The 14,061-nt window shown below is 46.3% G+C and overlaps 2 protein-coding genes and 1 long non-coding RNA gene across 5 annotated transcripts; 1 reads left to right on the top strand and 2 right to left on the bottom strand.

Moving 5' to 3' along the window:
* Positions 1 to 126: 126 nt before the first annotated feature.
* On the bottom strand, positions 127 to 3,500 carry rnf11a (ring finger protein 11a). 2 transcript variants are annotated; one of them, XR_009928193.1, is made up of 4 exons: positions 3,014 to 3,500; positions 2,511 to 2,680; positions 780 to 2,256; positions 127 to 725 (listed from the first exon to the last, which is right to left on the bottom strand). XR_009928193.1 is itself a non-coding variant. In XM_062448473.1 (3 exons), exons 1-3 carry the CDS (start codon positions 3,107 to 3,109, stop codon positions 2,085 to 2,087), a joined length of 438 nt encoding a protein of 145 aa, XP_062304457.1. In that variant the 5' UTR covers positions 3,110 to 3,500; the 3' UTR covers positions 127 to 2,084. The 2 variants fall into 2 exon arrangements, 1 of the variants encoding a protein (XP_062304457.1); XM_062448473.1 differs by having other exon boundaries at positions 127 to 2,256.
* Positions 3,501 to 3,878: 378 nt separating this feature from the next.
* LOC134008891 (protein enabled homolog) lies at positions 3,879 to 5,128 on the top strand. Of its 2 annotated transcripts, none has more exons than XM_062448476.1 (4): positions 3,879 to 4,034; positions 4,171 to 4,353; positions 4,455 to 4,487; positions 4,593 to 5,128. In XM_062448476.1, exons 1-4 carry the CDS (start codon positions 4,026 to 4,028, stop codon positions 4,692 to 4,694), a joined length of 327 nt encoding a protein of 108 aa, XP_062304460.1. In that variant the 5' UTR covers positions 3,879 to 4,025; the 3' UTR covers positions 4,695 to 5,128. The 2 variants fall into 2 exon arrangements, with proteins under 2 accessions (XP_062304460.1, XP_062304459.1); XM_062448475.1 differs by having other exon boundaries at positions 3,882 to 4,040.
* Positions 5,129 to 5,273: 145 nt separating this feature from the next.
* Positions 5,274 to 13,580, bottom strand: LOC134008902 (uncharacterized). Its single transcript, XR_009928198.1, has 2 exons — positions 12,669 to 13,580; positions 5,274 to 10,229 (listed from the first exon to the last, which is right to left on the bottom strand). It is a non-coding gene; the product is annotated as an uncharacterized LOC134008902 (long non-coding RNA).
* Between the last annotated feature and the right edge of the window lie 481 nt (positions 13,581 to 14,061).

Genomic DNA, 14,061 nt, shown 5'->3' with positions numbered 1-14,061 from the left:
TGAATGTATCATAGGTTTGTTTGGCTCTTGGTAACTAATGTAGACTTAGAACAAAACTGGTCAAATGTCACAGTCTATACTGTAAATGTCAGAAGAATCCCAAAACATTGTAGTACATGACATCTGTAAAATTTTGCATCCACTTTTATTTTGATTGGCAGTGTTATCCTAAAAGCAGTGTCCTCATTGCACACATATAAAAAGACGAGAAAAAAACAAGTTGGAAATCGTGTGACTGTAAAAAGCAGCCAAAAAGGTCGACATTTCGCAACAGCCTAGAACAACACCACATGACTGTGTAACACTTTCAATCACAACCTTAAGGAGAACTAAGACGGTTATCGCACAAGAAATGATTGTACTTCACAGCGGCCATATTTGTTTTTGATTCACGTTTTCTGGCGTCCACTGTACATGTTCACCAAACCGATACTTTCACAAGTTAAACAAACCTATTCTTTCACCCTACTAGGCACCTGCCCTCCCACTCACTCGATTATAAACTCATTAATTCATGCGGCACCAACATTTCCCTCCGTGGACAATAAAGATTGAATGAATTGAACGTTAGTAGCTTAAGTTTACCACAAAGAAAATCATACTTGGATATTTGTTTCTATTTTGTAAATCTCTCAAAATTCTGGGGCACTGTAGTTCCCTATGTCACACAAAACACAACAACTATTCACATCTTTTCTGTCAAAACGTGGGGAAGGAGAACACGACTGCTATTAGTTTTGTCTGTCGTATTACAACTGACTTCGATAACATGACAAAACGAGTATCTGTTTTTCTTCTCTCCAACACGTTTCAGACATCCAGGACGCAGGGAGAAAATGAAGGGCAGGGCAGGGGATACTTCAGGCAATATGAATCAATTAATTAACAATATGAATCAATTAATTAACAATATTAATCAGAAACTGGCAGAGGGTCAAGTCACGCCAAGTAGCTATTTTTGTCTGGAGGTTTACCACTTAGTGTTACTCTACATTGTGCAATCCAGCAAGTGACTTATGCAGCAGGACATGTCCCCAGTCTCTTCTCAGATGGGGATGAGTGGGGTAAAGATTGCCCAAGGATATCCCAGAAAGCCTTGTGGGAGAACTGCCAGAGATCGCACAGCATTTTTTTAAATTGAGAAGGTCACTGACAGTAAACAGAAAAAAACACAACAACAACCCGAAAAACCATCTCGACAAGTCCAAAACACAGACGTCAGGGCGAAGCTTGTTAAGGATAAGGCCAAAGGCTAAACAACAGAACCAAAGTTAAAGAGGAAGCTTAGAGTACGACAGGCTACACACTCCACGCAATAGTAAACCAACCTACAAAGGTCAAAATAAAGCTATTAAGATGCTGACAGGGAAGGCATGGAGTAACAACATATCATCACTTTGTAAGCTTGTATTCTTCTCTCGTTTTTTTTAGTTGATTCGATTTTTTTACAGAGTCGACCCTGTGATTAGAAAAATTGCATTCTAGTAAAGAGCCCTGTGCTTTTAAAGAGACATTCGAGGCCATATGTCTGCCGCACGTCTGTGCCATTTGTTGCTCAACCAATCACCGACCCAGGTAGCAAATGTCTCGACAACTATTGGCTGTGGCAGCAGTGTTTAGGTCGAGGCTGGGAGGCGGGGCCACCATTTACCCTATCAGAGTCCTTCTTGCACTTTATCAACATAATATTGCACATATGGTCTGGAAGAAGGGGACAGCAGGAGAATTCGAACTGAAATCAACCCCAAAAACTAAACTACACGAGCAAATCCGTAGCTAGCGCCCGTCGCCTAAAGGTGAGTGCAGTGTTATTCGATCATCTCAGTATTTCTATATCCTTCACTATTTTCACAAGTTTGGCCAGGCCCTCTGGCCTGCAAGGCAGACAGACTCACTTTTTGTTTTAAGCTCAAATACACCGTCAACTCCAGGTGCTCTGCTTTACATTCCGTCACACGGCCTACCGGTATCTGCTTAACCTGGCTGGTCTGTTAGTCTGGAAGCAGCTATGTCAACGTGAGATGGTGAGGTGCATTTGATTCGCCCCTCTGTGCAGCAGCGCGGGGGATCCGACGGGGTGGGCCTCAGTTGGTTTCGTATGTGGACAGCAGGGCGGCGTCCACGGGCTCCATGCAGGAGGGACAGGTGAAGGAGCGCATCAGCCAGGCGTCGATGCAGTCCACGTGGTAGATGTGCAGGCAGGGCAGGAACCTGATGGGGTCGCCGTACTCAAAGTCCATCATGCAGATCACACACCTGCAGGGAGGGATGGGACACTGGTGAATATCAGGCCTTGAGCTGACAATTGCCCACACAGAAAGAAACACCAATAACCCCCAACACACACACACACACACACACATCTGTGTCCAGTCAAAATGGATCCATTGGACCCCAGCCAATCAAAACTTTGAGACGCCTCTCCACTGGATCCCGTGTCGACACAACTTTCACAAAACTCTGCGCCCACAATCAGATTAGCGGACCGCTCGCTCCCCCTCCAGACTCACTCTTTGACTTTCTTGTCCGAGGGTTCTGATCCGGGATCAAAGATGCCCCTGGGGAGGTGCTGGATGAGGCCGATGCGCTGGGCGATGCGGACCTGCTCCTCCTCAGTCAGCTGGGTGGCCAGGCGGGTCTGACTGGGGGTTGGGTGGTACACTGGGACCTGGGCACGCTCCTGTGGGTGCAGAGGGTCACAAGGCAACAAGCACGTTCAAGACCTCAACCAGAGCTGTATGGGGCATCTCAAATGGAATGAGTGAATTGTGACATTAGGAACAATACAGAATTTGTCTTGAATTGAATCATCTTATGAACATCCCAGCCGGGTAGATACTATTATGAACAACTACAGGAATCACAATCGGAATTAAATACATAACATACAGCGAATAAACGTGATGTTCACATCTTATGTCGTCGGCATTTTTGTGAAATATGCAAATTTCGTAATTTAAGGAATATGAATCCTCAAAGATTATTTAATTCATGTCCGCCGCTTACATATCACCTGGTAAGGCGGCGGCGGCTCTCCTGGTAAACTGGCCTCCGACTCGTTCAAAAGAGAAAGGTCATCGGCACCTTGCGAAGACAGACAGTTCCCCATTGAAGTGGACCTCGCAAAACCCCACTTCGACCAGACTGGATAGGATTATGCCACTTCGTTTATAAAGGATTAACTAGTTTGCTGTCATCCAATTAATTTCCCAAAACTCTTAATATTCTAGCTAGGCTAGCACGCAGCTAGCTCAGTAGCTTGTTGGCTATGTTGCAAGGAATCCACAGAAGAGTCGAAACAAAAAACTATTTTTTGTGCAACTTAGTTATATGTATATATATATAGTTTATCCACCTAATTCGACTACTTCTAATAACACAATGAATGACACTCGAATTTTGTCATTTGTATTCGACAACGTTTTTGTAAAAACCCTTTAGCAACTCCCATCTCTGGCTTGTATTGTAAACAAGACCCTTACAGGATGTTACGCTTTCTGTTTTCAACAATTTCCGCTTCCTGCTACAACCTAGCAGTGCTGCCTTTGTTAAGACGTCGTATATCGTCAGGTTGGCCAAAAAGTATCTTGCTAAAAATCAAGATTTATATATATATATATATAAATATATATATAAATGTATAGAACTTTGTGTAGGATCAATATTGTGTGCGATTTGGGTAACATTGGACATTTGAAGCTGGGAAGCCTAAGTTCTGCGGGCAGATCTGGCTCTGCTCTGGGTTTTTTTAACTCTGGATATGATCATTTAACTTTTAAGACATCGTTTTCTATTAACCCCTGTGTGTAAGGTGACCACCTGTCCCGCTTTGCGTTGTGTCGCACAGCATTTTCACCCCTTGTCCCGCACGTCGCATATTGAAAATGCTGTGCGATACAACGCAAAGCGGGACAGGTGGTCACCCTAACTGTATGTAATTTTGTCTACAGGGGAAGCTACGTTGATGGTGTGCAGTCGTAGCCTTGACTGACAAAACAGTTGACAAGAAGTCTAAATCTGTGACTATGGATGAGGTAAAGGTACGTTTAAAAATATATATTTTGTATTTTTTTTAAATTATATATGGATCAATGACAAATCATTGTTATACCATGGACATTATCTCTGGACCATCAAAGTGACAAGCTTTGGTCTCTTCCAACTTTTCAGAATGCACCTCCACCTCCTCCTCCACCACTTCCACCTCCCCAACTGTCACTCAAACATGGCTCCAATACCTCCACCCCACCATGCCCAGGCCAGGCAGCCATCCCATTTGCTCCACATGAGAGTAAATACCCAGTCCAGGAAACCAACCCTACAGCAGGGGCACTTCCCGGCACACGGGACGAGGTACACATCTACATCCTCTCTTTTTCCGCAAAAGACCACTTCACTAATGAAATAACTTCTACTTTTATCACTTCTTTTCACATTCTGTTGTTATGGCACAGCTCACTCCAGACGACGAGCAAGCCATTCGCAACGTAAGAGGACAGCGTCATGCATGCCGCTATCTAGAACTTTATACTTTGATACAGAAAACTTTGCATTTAGTGCCTCTGAATTATTATTTTTTCTTCTTCTGTCAGTTAATGGCATTCCTAGGACGTCCTAGGGACGTGGTACATCAGGTATACATGGACTGCAACAAAAACACAGAAGCTGCTGCTAACTTTCTGCTGGACCCATGAGGGAGCATTTCCAGCCCAATTGCCTGTGATCGACACTGTCCGCCCTCTATCATTTAAGTTGTGATTTGAGCATTTTCGCAATTGGAAAGAGCTTTAAAAAAAGGGTGAAAGCAGGATTAGTTAGTTGCTACAAGTAAATAGGCTGAATATACAAGCAGTGGTTGTATGTAGTCGTTTGCTAACCTTGTTCCCTGATTCCTCCAGCCCTTTAACCACTACACCCCCCAGAGCTAAGCCCCCTACCCTGCCTTAGTAATAAAAATGAATGCACGTTTGCACTTAAAGAAAAGGTTGTTTCGATCAATGGTCACTTGAGGAATAGCTCCCACTGCATGTATGTTGAAGTATTGTTACTTGGTCAGATAGGGCCGTAGTGATTAGCACCAAAGCGCGTCTTTTATGTTATCCATTTTCAATAAACCTGGCAGTTTGAACCACTGGTTCACGACAAGTTATTTTGTGAAGTTTTGCTATGGCTAGGTTACAGTGTAACGTGTGCTCTGTGGTTTTTGGAGCTGGTTCCTTGACACACAAGTCTCGTCTCTCATCACAACAGAAAGAGACGACACAGCTGAATGCTACAGTCAAGAACATCCTTTTTATTCAATCAGACGCTGCGTTTCTCAAACTGTGTTTTTCTTCTTATGGAAAAGAAACTGTAATTAACACATGCATTTCACCTAGAGCTCTCGAGGGGTGTTCTCACAAAGACGTGGGCTCTGCTTAGAGGGGGGGGGGGGGCACATGGGGCATGGAACAGAGGGGGGCCTGGGAGGGTCGTAGGGCACTGTCTGAACACCTCGAACCCTTCACCGTTATGAGAAAAACAAAAGGAAAACAATCTCAAACGAAACAGAGGCAGAACAGTCCAGCATGAGGTGATACAGGGGTGAGGTGGGAGTCCTTAGGTCTGTACTGCTGATGGGGGGGGGGGTGGTTTGTTTTTTTGTCCATGGCTAATACTGTTGATCCAGGTTTACTTGATTTAAACCCCACTACACTAATAATACTAAAGAAAGGCTGGTTGGTTGGTGTGTGTGTGTGTACTGGTGATGCACAACCCCTTTTCTCAGCCTCATGAGGGACAAGTCCGTGGATAAGGTGCATGTAGCTTCATTTACAGTCAAATCATCTCTTAGAGAGAATCTCAACGACAGCATACCCTGATAGCAAAATATGAAAAAGAAAAATCCAAATTAAAGTGAAGGAAAAAAAGAAAGGAAATGACAAGGGAAACAAAATAAATACCCCCAAATGAAAACAGACTTCCTCAGTCACAGCAGCCCTTTGTAACATCACTTAAACTCAAACATTCTCCCAAGACCTCGACCCCCCCCCCCCCCAGTCCTCAGGCCCCGCTGTCTCCCCCTTCGATCCAGGGCACCCCCAAAAAGCCCATCGGTGTAATTTGTTCACTTACATTAGCTGTTGAATGGAGAAGCTGAAGAGATGGGTATGGTCATACAATGTGAAGCATACAGACAAGAATAACATGTGAGCTAACTGCATTCTGCTCAGACAAAAAGTTTCTGCAATTTTTTTTTTTTCTCCCCCGACCCCTTCCATCGCCTGGAAGGCGGGAGAGAGACGAGGGGAGAGAGACGGACACACAGTTACAGACTACTCCCAGTGTCTAAGAGAGAGAGAGAACAGACAGAGGAAACGGAGGGGAAGAAAAGAAGCAAGAGCGGAACGAGAACGAGATATTTTTTTTTTTTGCCTTTTCGTTTTTTTTTTTTTGTCATCATTTATCAATAAAAAGTAAATAACTAATTCACACCAGTTTCCTTTTGTACTATATATATACGGCTTTGAAAAGGAAGAGGATATAGGGGAATTACAATGGAAGGGATTCTTTTCGAAGGTGGGGGACAAAGTTGCCCCCTAAGTGCTGACCCAGGGTCAGCTGAGCTCTCTCGCTCCTCTCCTCCGATGGGGTAGAGCTTATGACAGGGTCATGGCGGGATCACCTGATCCTGGGTCTGCACTCGGGGCCAACTTGCTACCTCCGACCCTTTTTCGGAGGGCGATCTGGATTACAAAATGGAGTCTGTGAACAAAAGGCACTTTTAAGGGACAACCTTTAACTGCTGGGAAACTATACACTACGGCACAAGCACTATTCAGGAGTCATTTACAGGGGAAGGGGCGGGGGAGGGTTGGAGGGGCGGGGGCTGACCTTGCTGAACCGGGCTCAGATTGACTTCTCATAAGCACCATTCGGAGCTGCCATCTTACCCTTATACTGTAGTACTGTAATCTGTGGTTTGCTCTGAGAGAGAGAGAGAGAGAGAGAGAGAGAGAGAGAGAGGGAGAGAGGAGTCTAAACTAGAAGACACTTGACTAAAACTCAGCTCACGTTACAAACATCTCCGTCTTGTGCCAAGGCAACAATCCGATTGGGCTCGTCCAAATTTCGAAAAACAAGAAAGCAGATCTTCTCAGAGGGGGATCCCAGGATAGAGAGCATCTCCCACAGCGAGGGAGATCTTGTCATGTGATGCCAATAAAATGCACGAGTTCCAAACGAATGGGTTTGAATCGGGATCGGGTGTGGTCGAACTGGTGAATGCTGGGTTTTTAACTGAGAGATGCTGTTCATGGGAGTCAACTGGCTGTGTTAACTGTTTGAGGGGCCGGACTCTTCTACGGGTGTGAATGTGATTAAATTGTTGAATTGGAAATTGTGGGCTTAACAGTACAGGTCTGTTTCTAAAGGTTGAACCAAAATGCCTTTTGTGTCACAACCTATTGGTATAGGAACCCCTCCCCCCACTCATTACAAATAGAAGAATACAAACAGGAAGAGGAATAATGCTGTTTCCTAAACGGTTCACTGTTTTGTTCATTACCATTCATGTATAATAGGTTGAATGTACTTTGTTTAAAAGCACCGGTTTTCATCTCACAATATAATAATTTTGTAGAAATGTTTCCTTCAGCCCTCCCACATTTTTTTTTTTTATAAACAAATGATTACACGGAAAACATTTAAAAAAAGAGACAAAGGAAATAAAAACAAATATCCCCAACTTACAAAGACTAGGATCTTTCATGGCCCTCTAGTTTAGAGTCCAGGAGCTTATGGACTTGAAACAAATAGATTTTTTTTCTTCTCTTTTCTCGTAGCTTTCTTAAAAATCTCTAACAGACAAACACAATTATCTACCCAATGCATTGCACGTGGCTCAATCGACACATATTTTTCAATAATAATACTTTCCATCAAAAAACAAACACTTTTTTTTCTTCAATCCTACTGTCGATTTTAGACATGTTTCATCTATTTGCATGATGGACTTTTTCCCGAAGGCTGCACTGTAGATTGTGTGTGTGTGAGTGTCAAATCTTACTGGTTACAGTGACGTGATGTCACTTAGGGGGACTGAGGTTCAGAAAATAACTAGACTGCCAATCAGCTTGTGAAGGTAAAAGTTTGAAAAGAGCATACATCATAAATATATATGTATACGATCTCTCTCTCTCTCTCAGAAAACAACAACAGTTTGCAGTGCTCTATAAAGACCTGTTAGGGGCCAAATGGTTTCCATGTTTATAAATGCTACCACTGGGTGTAGCTTTAGCTTATATGAGAAGACAGGACCTGAATTCAAGTTTATTACTAATTGCATGAGGGGAGTAAAGAGGCACTTTTCTATAGATTGTTCTCGTCTTAATATATGGTTTTAGTACATAGAGATAATTTGACTAGAAGCTGAAAGTTGTGAGTACAGCCAGTACTATCCCTGCATATGGAGCCAACAGCTGGGCAGTCCAGTTATTTTGTGACTTGGCTTTTTGAATTATTTTGTCATGGTGAAATGAATATCAATAACAATTTCATAAGAAACATTTACGGTAGAAAAAAAAAGTATCTCAAATTAAATTATGAAAAACCATTAACAAAGGCAGTTTAGAGAACCATAATATAAAGGCTTCCCTTTCATTTCTCAAAATCAGGGTGTTGGTGTCTGTTGGCGTGCATTGCCGTACGCTGCTGTGTGTGTGAGTGAGTGTGTGTGTGTGTGCTCCTTAAACTCAGATGTGACAGGACTGTGGATACAGGGTGAAGTGGTACCAGGGGATGCAGTCGAAATTGAACGAGTGTTTGTCAGAGTCTGGTTTGAGACATTTGTTTTTCTGTTGTTAAGTGAAATCTGAGTGATAAGATTAGTCTTACTGCAAAAAAAAAAAAAAAAACTCTTGATGACAAATTAAAGAACATAAAACATGATCAACCCGACAAAACCAAAACCAATCCAGCAAACAAATAAAAATTATGCAAGAAACCGACTACAAACAAAATGAAAGCTGAAGTAAAATGTGTATGTATGGTATGTCCATGCTATGAAAAACAAGATGTTGCTGTTGCTTTATTCGTTGTGTGTACTACACTGTTCTGAACAGAAGATGGTCAATGAGTGTGTTTGCGTGAGTGTGTGTATTTTGGTAGGTGTCTGTGCATTCTTATAAGTGTGTATGTGCGTGTGCATGCTGCAAGCGTGTGTGTGTGTGTGTGTGTGTGTGTCAGGGCTCTAAACGTTGGCCACAGCCACAGCCCCGCGTTCGCTTCAAACCAACACTGACCGGCTCGCTTCGCTCTTGTCTGACCATCAATGTGCAATACTGTTCCATCCCTTATTGTTATCAATAGTGCATAGGTGTGGGGATGAAAGAGCACATGGTTAGTGTTGTGACTGTCTGTCGTGTGTTCGATCGCGGCTCATGGCTATCTCTTCTCACAGGAGGACGTGGTCCTGATATTCTGACAGGTAAACAAAGACCAGCCGTTTAGTGCAGATGTCACACCATTGGATGGTGTCACCGTTATTGGCCAATCGGAAAAATGGGGGAGATTCAGGGCTGAGCGAATCGAGCGGCAGTGAGGGCGTGTCGCCGGGCGGGATGTGTGTCTGCGGGGCGTTCACCGGGCCCTGGCCACCGAGGTGAGAGAGGGAGAGGGAACAAGGGAGCCAGGGGTAAGCACCTGGAGGATGAGTGCTTGGAGAATACCAACTGGGTTAATTTGAGGTGAAACCTAACCAATTATTTTATGTCCAATTTCTTCTATTGTTTTAGTTGCTTTTTGCAGTTGAAGTTGGATGGATCTCTTAGCCATTGCCATGGAGTTTCATTATGGAAATATACAAAAAATGAAAATATAAAAACATCAAACTTAATAATTGGTCAGTTTTCAGGCCTTTTTGAGCTTGCTTTTCCAACATTTCACGTGCGACAGGTCTTCCTCCTCTTCCTCCTCTTCCTCCTTGCATTCAGAGTCTGTCCACTCCAACTCATCCCATCGAAGCCGTCTGTGGTGAGCGTTGGTTGGCTGAGTTTTTTCCTGCTCAATTCGTATTGGGTAACTAGGGGGTCCTATGGCGACGGATTGTTGTTTTGGACAGTGACGGCGAGAGAGAAATACTTAAGTGTCAGCAGTTCCTTTTTTTCAGTGTGTTTTCCTTTTCAGTTTTCCAATTTTCATGACACAATTTCAGCTGTTGATTCAGTAAGGCCTTGTCAGAGGAACCAAGACTGCAAAAACAAGATGGGAAACATTTGGTTAATCCTTTTTGTCATTTACTTTCTTTTCATTTTCTTTGATTCATTTCGAACAGTTACAACAGTAAATGTCTGAGCAAGTTGCTTGATTTTTGCGTCGAGAATGATGTGTGACCACTAGAGGGCCTACTTCCATTGCAACTGTTTTCTCCTGGTGGTGTTGGGTAGACCACAGGACCACATGTAAGCTGACTGTCTCTAGGACCCATCAAAACATATTTCCAAAGTTCCAAACTCATAGGAGACAAACAGTAAACCGTCTAACAGACTCCGGTTGATTTCAATCTCTGAGGAGCAGTAAAAAAAAAAGAAAAAGAAAAAAAGAAAGAAAGAAGAATCTCAGTTCTTCTTTTTGGACTTTATAAAAAGCCCCAAGCCCGAGTAGAACTGCACTAGAATGCGTGTTCTGCATCAGTCTACATGTAAGGTGGGTTGTGAGTGCGTTGTCGAGGGGCGGGGTGCGGGTCTCTGCGGCTGGGGCATGAAGCCGGTCAGGCAGGCTACTCCCCGGGTCAGGTTGCAGGGGTTAGATAAGAGGGGCAGAGCAGAGAGGAGGAGGAGGGTGGCTGGCAGGACCTGCTCTGCCCTGGCTCTCGCCCACATTCCACAGGTCCCGCTCGGGGAGGTGAGGAGAATCGCTGCTAGCCCCTCTCTGGTGGGGTGAGGGGGTGGAGGAAAGGGGCGTCGCTTTCTCCCGTGTTACTGAAAGAGAAAAACGCTTCTTGAAGGACCTGGCGATAGTCTCTCTCTTTCCTTCTCCTTCACCCTTCCCATGATTCTTTGGGCCTGCTGAAAACTCCTCCTCCCATCTCCACCCCCCCCCCCCCTCCCCTCCCACCCCCTCTCCCAGCACTCCAAATGTAATCCTTGGCAGTGGAGAGTGACCAAACCCCCCCCGCGGCCTCCTCCCCCCCCCCCCCCTTCAAGTCCAAGTTCAACTGCCTATGACATCATGTCTGGTTGCCCGCAGCAACCAGACAGCCGGGACGTGACTTTGCTGTGTGTGGAGTGCAGCAAGCTTAAACTAACTCTCCTCCTCTCTCGCTCCCTCTTTCCCAAACCTCCTCTCTCCTGCATGGTCTGGGTCCACCCACCAGGGAGCTCTTTAGACCAGCATTTCTCTCTCCTCTGACTCTTGTTCTGCCCAGGCTGTCTGCGCTGACACAGTTCTGTGTCCTGGCTGCGTGTGTATATGTGTCTGTGTGAGTGTGTATGTGTGTGTGTGTGCGCGCCTGGCTGGCTGGTCGAGCTGGCTGCCCTCCACACTCCCACTGTGAAGCTGTCCATATGTTGCAGAGCAGCAGGAGAGTCGGGGAGCTGTGGTCCTGGTCGTGCTGGAGGCCCAGGCTGACCAGAGAGGTTCAGCACACCACGCCGTCCCGGCCTGCTGGCTCGCTCTACTGTTCATGGGGCTCTACTGTACATGGAGCTCTACTGTTCATGGAGCTCTACTGTTCATGGAGCTCTACTGTACATGGAGCTCTACTGTACATGGAGCTCTACTGTTCATGGAGCTCTGCTGTACATGGAGCTCTACTGTACATGGAGCTCTACTGTACATGGAGCTCTACTGTTCAGGAGCTTACTGTTCATGGAGCTCTGCTGCACACGAAACTCTAATGTACATTTAGCTCTGCAGAACTATACTGCACGTGGGGCTCTACTGAACTCTACTGTATATGAAACTCTACTGTACACGGGACTCTACTGTATAGTAGTGCTGTGTCTCTGTTCACCCCTGTTAAAGGCAGGGGAGGCTGGTCTGAGATGGAACCTTTTGACTGGTTTCTGCCCTCCGTTGCTCTTTGTAGGGGTTGAAGGAAGAAGGGGATGAGAAAGCTGTAGCTGACGTGCACTTTGTTTAAGGGTGTGTGTGTGTGTGTGTGTGTGGGTGTGTGTAACAGTTGCGTCTGTGGGAGAGAGGGGTGGAGGTAGGGGCCTAGAATTCAGGGGGGGGGTGAGGACGATAGGCAGAAGAGAAATAGAGAGAGAGAGAGAGAGAGAGAGAGAGGGAGGGAGAGGGAGGGAGAGGGAGGGAGAGAGGAGGAATGCAGATTGCTTCCATGTGTGGGGCTCACAGTGCTGGCTGGAGGCAGGTGTGGTGGGGTCCTAACGAGAGAAGCTGTGTCTGGAGCAGAGGACACCCCAGGCACGCAGCCACACAACACAGAATGACACGCACACGCACGTTCACACACACACACACACACACACTCACACACACACACTCACAGACACACACACACACACACACACACACACACACACGCAGGAGATGAGAAGGGGAAGAGAGGAGAAGTGGAGGAGGATGAGGAGAATGAGGAGAGGAAGGACGAAAGGATCAGAAGGAAAGGAGAGGAGGAAGGGAGGAGAATTGGAGGGGGAGGAGGAGGAGAGGAGGAGGGGAGGTACCTGAGTCTGCTGGGGGATGTTCAGAAAGTTGTCCCGTGCTCCGATGCTGACAAACCTGTTGGGAGCTGTGGAGCCTGGCGTGGAGTATGCTGCAGGGACACACACACAGACGCACACACACACGCACACACGCACAGCCACACACTGGGCTTAGCGATGTGCTTAGGAGAAATCGAGTCATTGTCAACTGTCAGTGATTTAAAACTGTGATTTCCTGGAGTCCCCTAACAGAGATTGAGGAAGGACTGACCGCCCATTGACATAACTGGTCATACTGTAGATTCGAATGAGTCCCAATGTTACTCGGAGAGACTGCGATAGCGTCAATGAAGCTCACTTTATCTGATGAATTTGAAAAAAAAGGTCGAATATTATTACAATCAATTAGTCGTATTGTTGATTTACAGAAAGGGCAGGCTTCTCCTGTCAGTCCTATGGCCAACTCAGCAGCCCTGGTACAGTCATGCTGTCTCTAGGGGAGGGGTGATGGTGTGGGGGGGGGGGGGCCTGGGGAGTGGACGGGGCTGTAGGCTATAGGAGGAACCTGGGGAGGGGGGGGGGCTCAATAGAATAGGCATAACCAGAAAGATCAAATTCAGGGCAGTTGTGTTTGCTGGACTCCAAATGGGCAATTTGACTGAGAGGGCTGTCCTGGACTGGACTGAGGGTGGTGGGGGTTAGGAGGAGGTGTGGGAGTGAGTGAGTGAGGTTCTGAGGAGGTGGGGTTGCGTGAGAATGCGTGGGATGGTGTGTATGTGTGTGTGTGTGTGTGTGTGTAATTACGTAGTCTTGAAAAAATCTGAGACCAAATGATAGAGAAATCAAGAAAAATTACAGTGAAGACATATCGAAGGGAGAAGAAAGGTGGTATTTATTTATATAGATATGGCATATAAATAAATAGGAAAAAAAAAAAAAAAACAGAGAGGCGGAGGAGGGGGGGAAAGTTGGAAGGAGAGGACGGAGGGTGTGGGGGGGGGGAGAAAAGAAAGGGGAGAATGCGCCCCGCTGGCTCCGTCCAGTGCCCCTCTCTCGGTGTGCCTCTCCCGGGGCCCGACTCACGCACACACACACCTGCCCCCCCACCCCCCCCCCATCCCACAACCCCCCTTCACAGTGCCCCCCCACCCCCCCCCCCCATCCCACAACCCCCTTCACAGTGCCCCCCACCCCCCCCCCCCATCCCACAACCCCCTTCACAGTGCCCCCCCCCCCCCCCCCCATCCCACAACCCCCTTCACAGTGCCCCCCACCCCCCCCCCCCATCCACAACCCCCTTCACAGTGCCCCCCCACCACCACCAACAGCGCCCCCCCCTCCCTAACCCGCGACGGGGCGACGCACGCGCTCCTCCTCACCCGCCCGACTAATTAGAAAAGCCTTGATTGGTGTA

The sequence above is a fragment of the Osmerus eperlanus genome, chromosome 22 (assembly GCF_963692335.1).
Source record: "Osmerus eperlanus chromosome 22, fOsmEpe2.1, whole genome shotgun sequence".
Classification (NCBI taxonomy): Eukaryota; Metazoa; Chordata; class Actinopteri; order Osmeriformes; family Osmeridae; genus Osmerus; species Osmerus eperlanus.
This window is presented reverse-complemented; position numbering and strand designations above follow the sequence as displayed.

Bases quoted from the DNA above. Each gene is read 5' to 3' on its own strand.
- rnf11a (XM_062448473.1), bottom strand. From the start codon at position 3,109: ATGGGGAACTGTCTGTCTTCGCAAGGTGCCGATGACCTTTCTCTTTTG. The intron at 2,681-3,013 runs GTGATATGTAAG...CTGCACCCACAG, and splicing joins AGCCGCCGCCGCCTTACCAG to GAGCGTGCCCAGGTCCCAGT. The intron at 2,257-2,510 runs GTGAGTCTGGAG...CCCTCCCTGCAG, and splicing joins TCGGACAAGAAAGTCAAAGA to GTGTGTGATCTGCATGATGG.
- LOC134008891 (XM_062448475.1), top strand. The intron at 4,354-4,454 runs GTACACATCTAC...GTTATGGCACAG, and splicing joins TTCCCGGCACACGGGACGAG to CTCACTCCAGACGACGAGCA. The intron at 4,488-4,592 runs GTAAGAGGACAG...TTCTTCTGTCAG, and splicing joins ACGAGCAAGCCATTCGCAAC to TTAATGGCATTCCTAGGACG.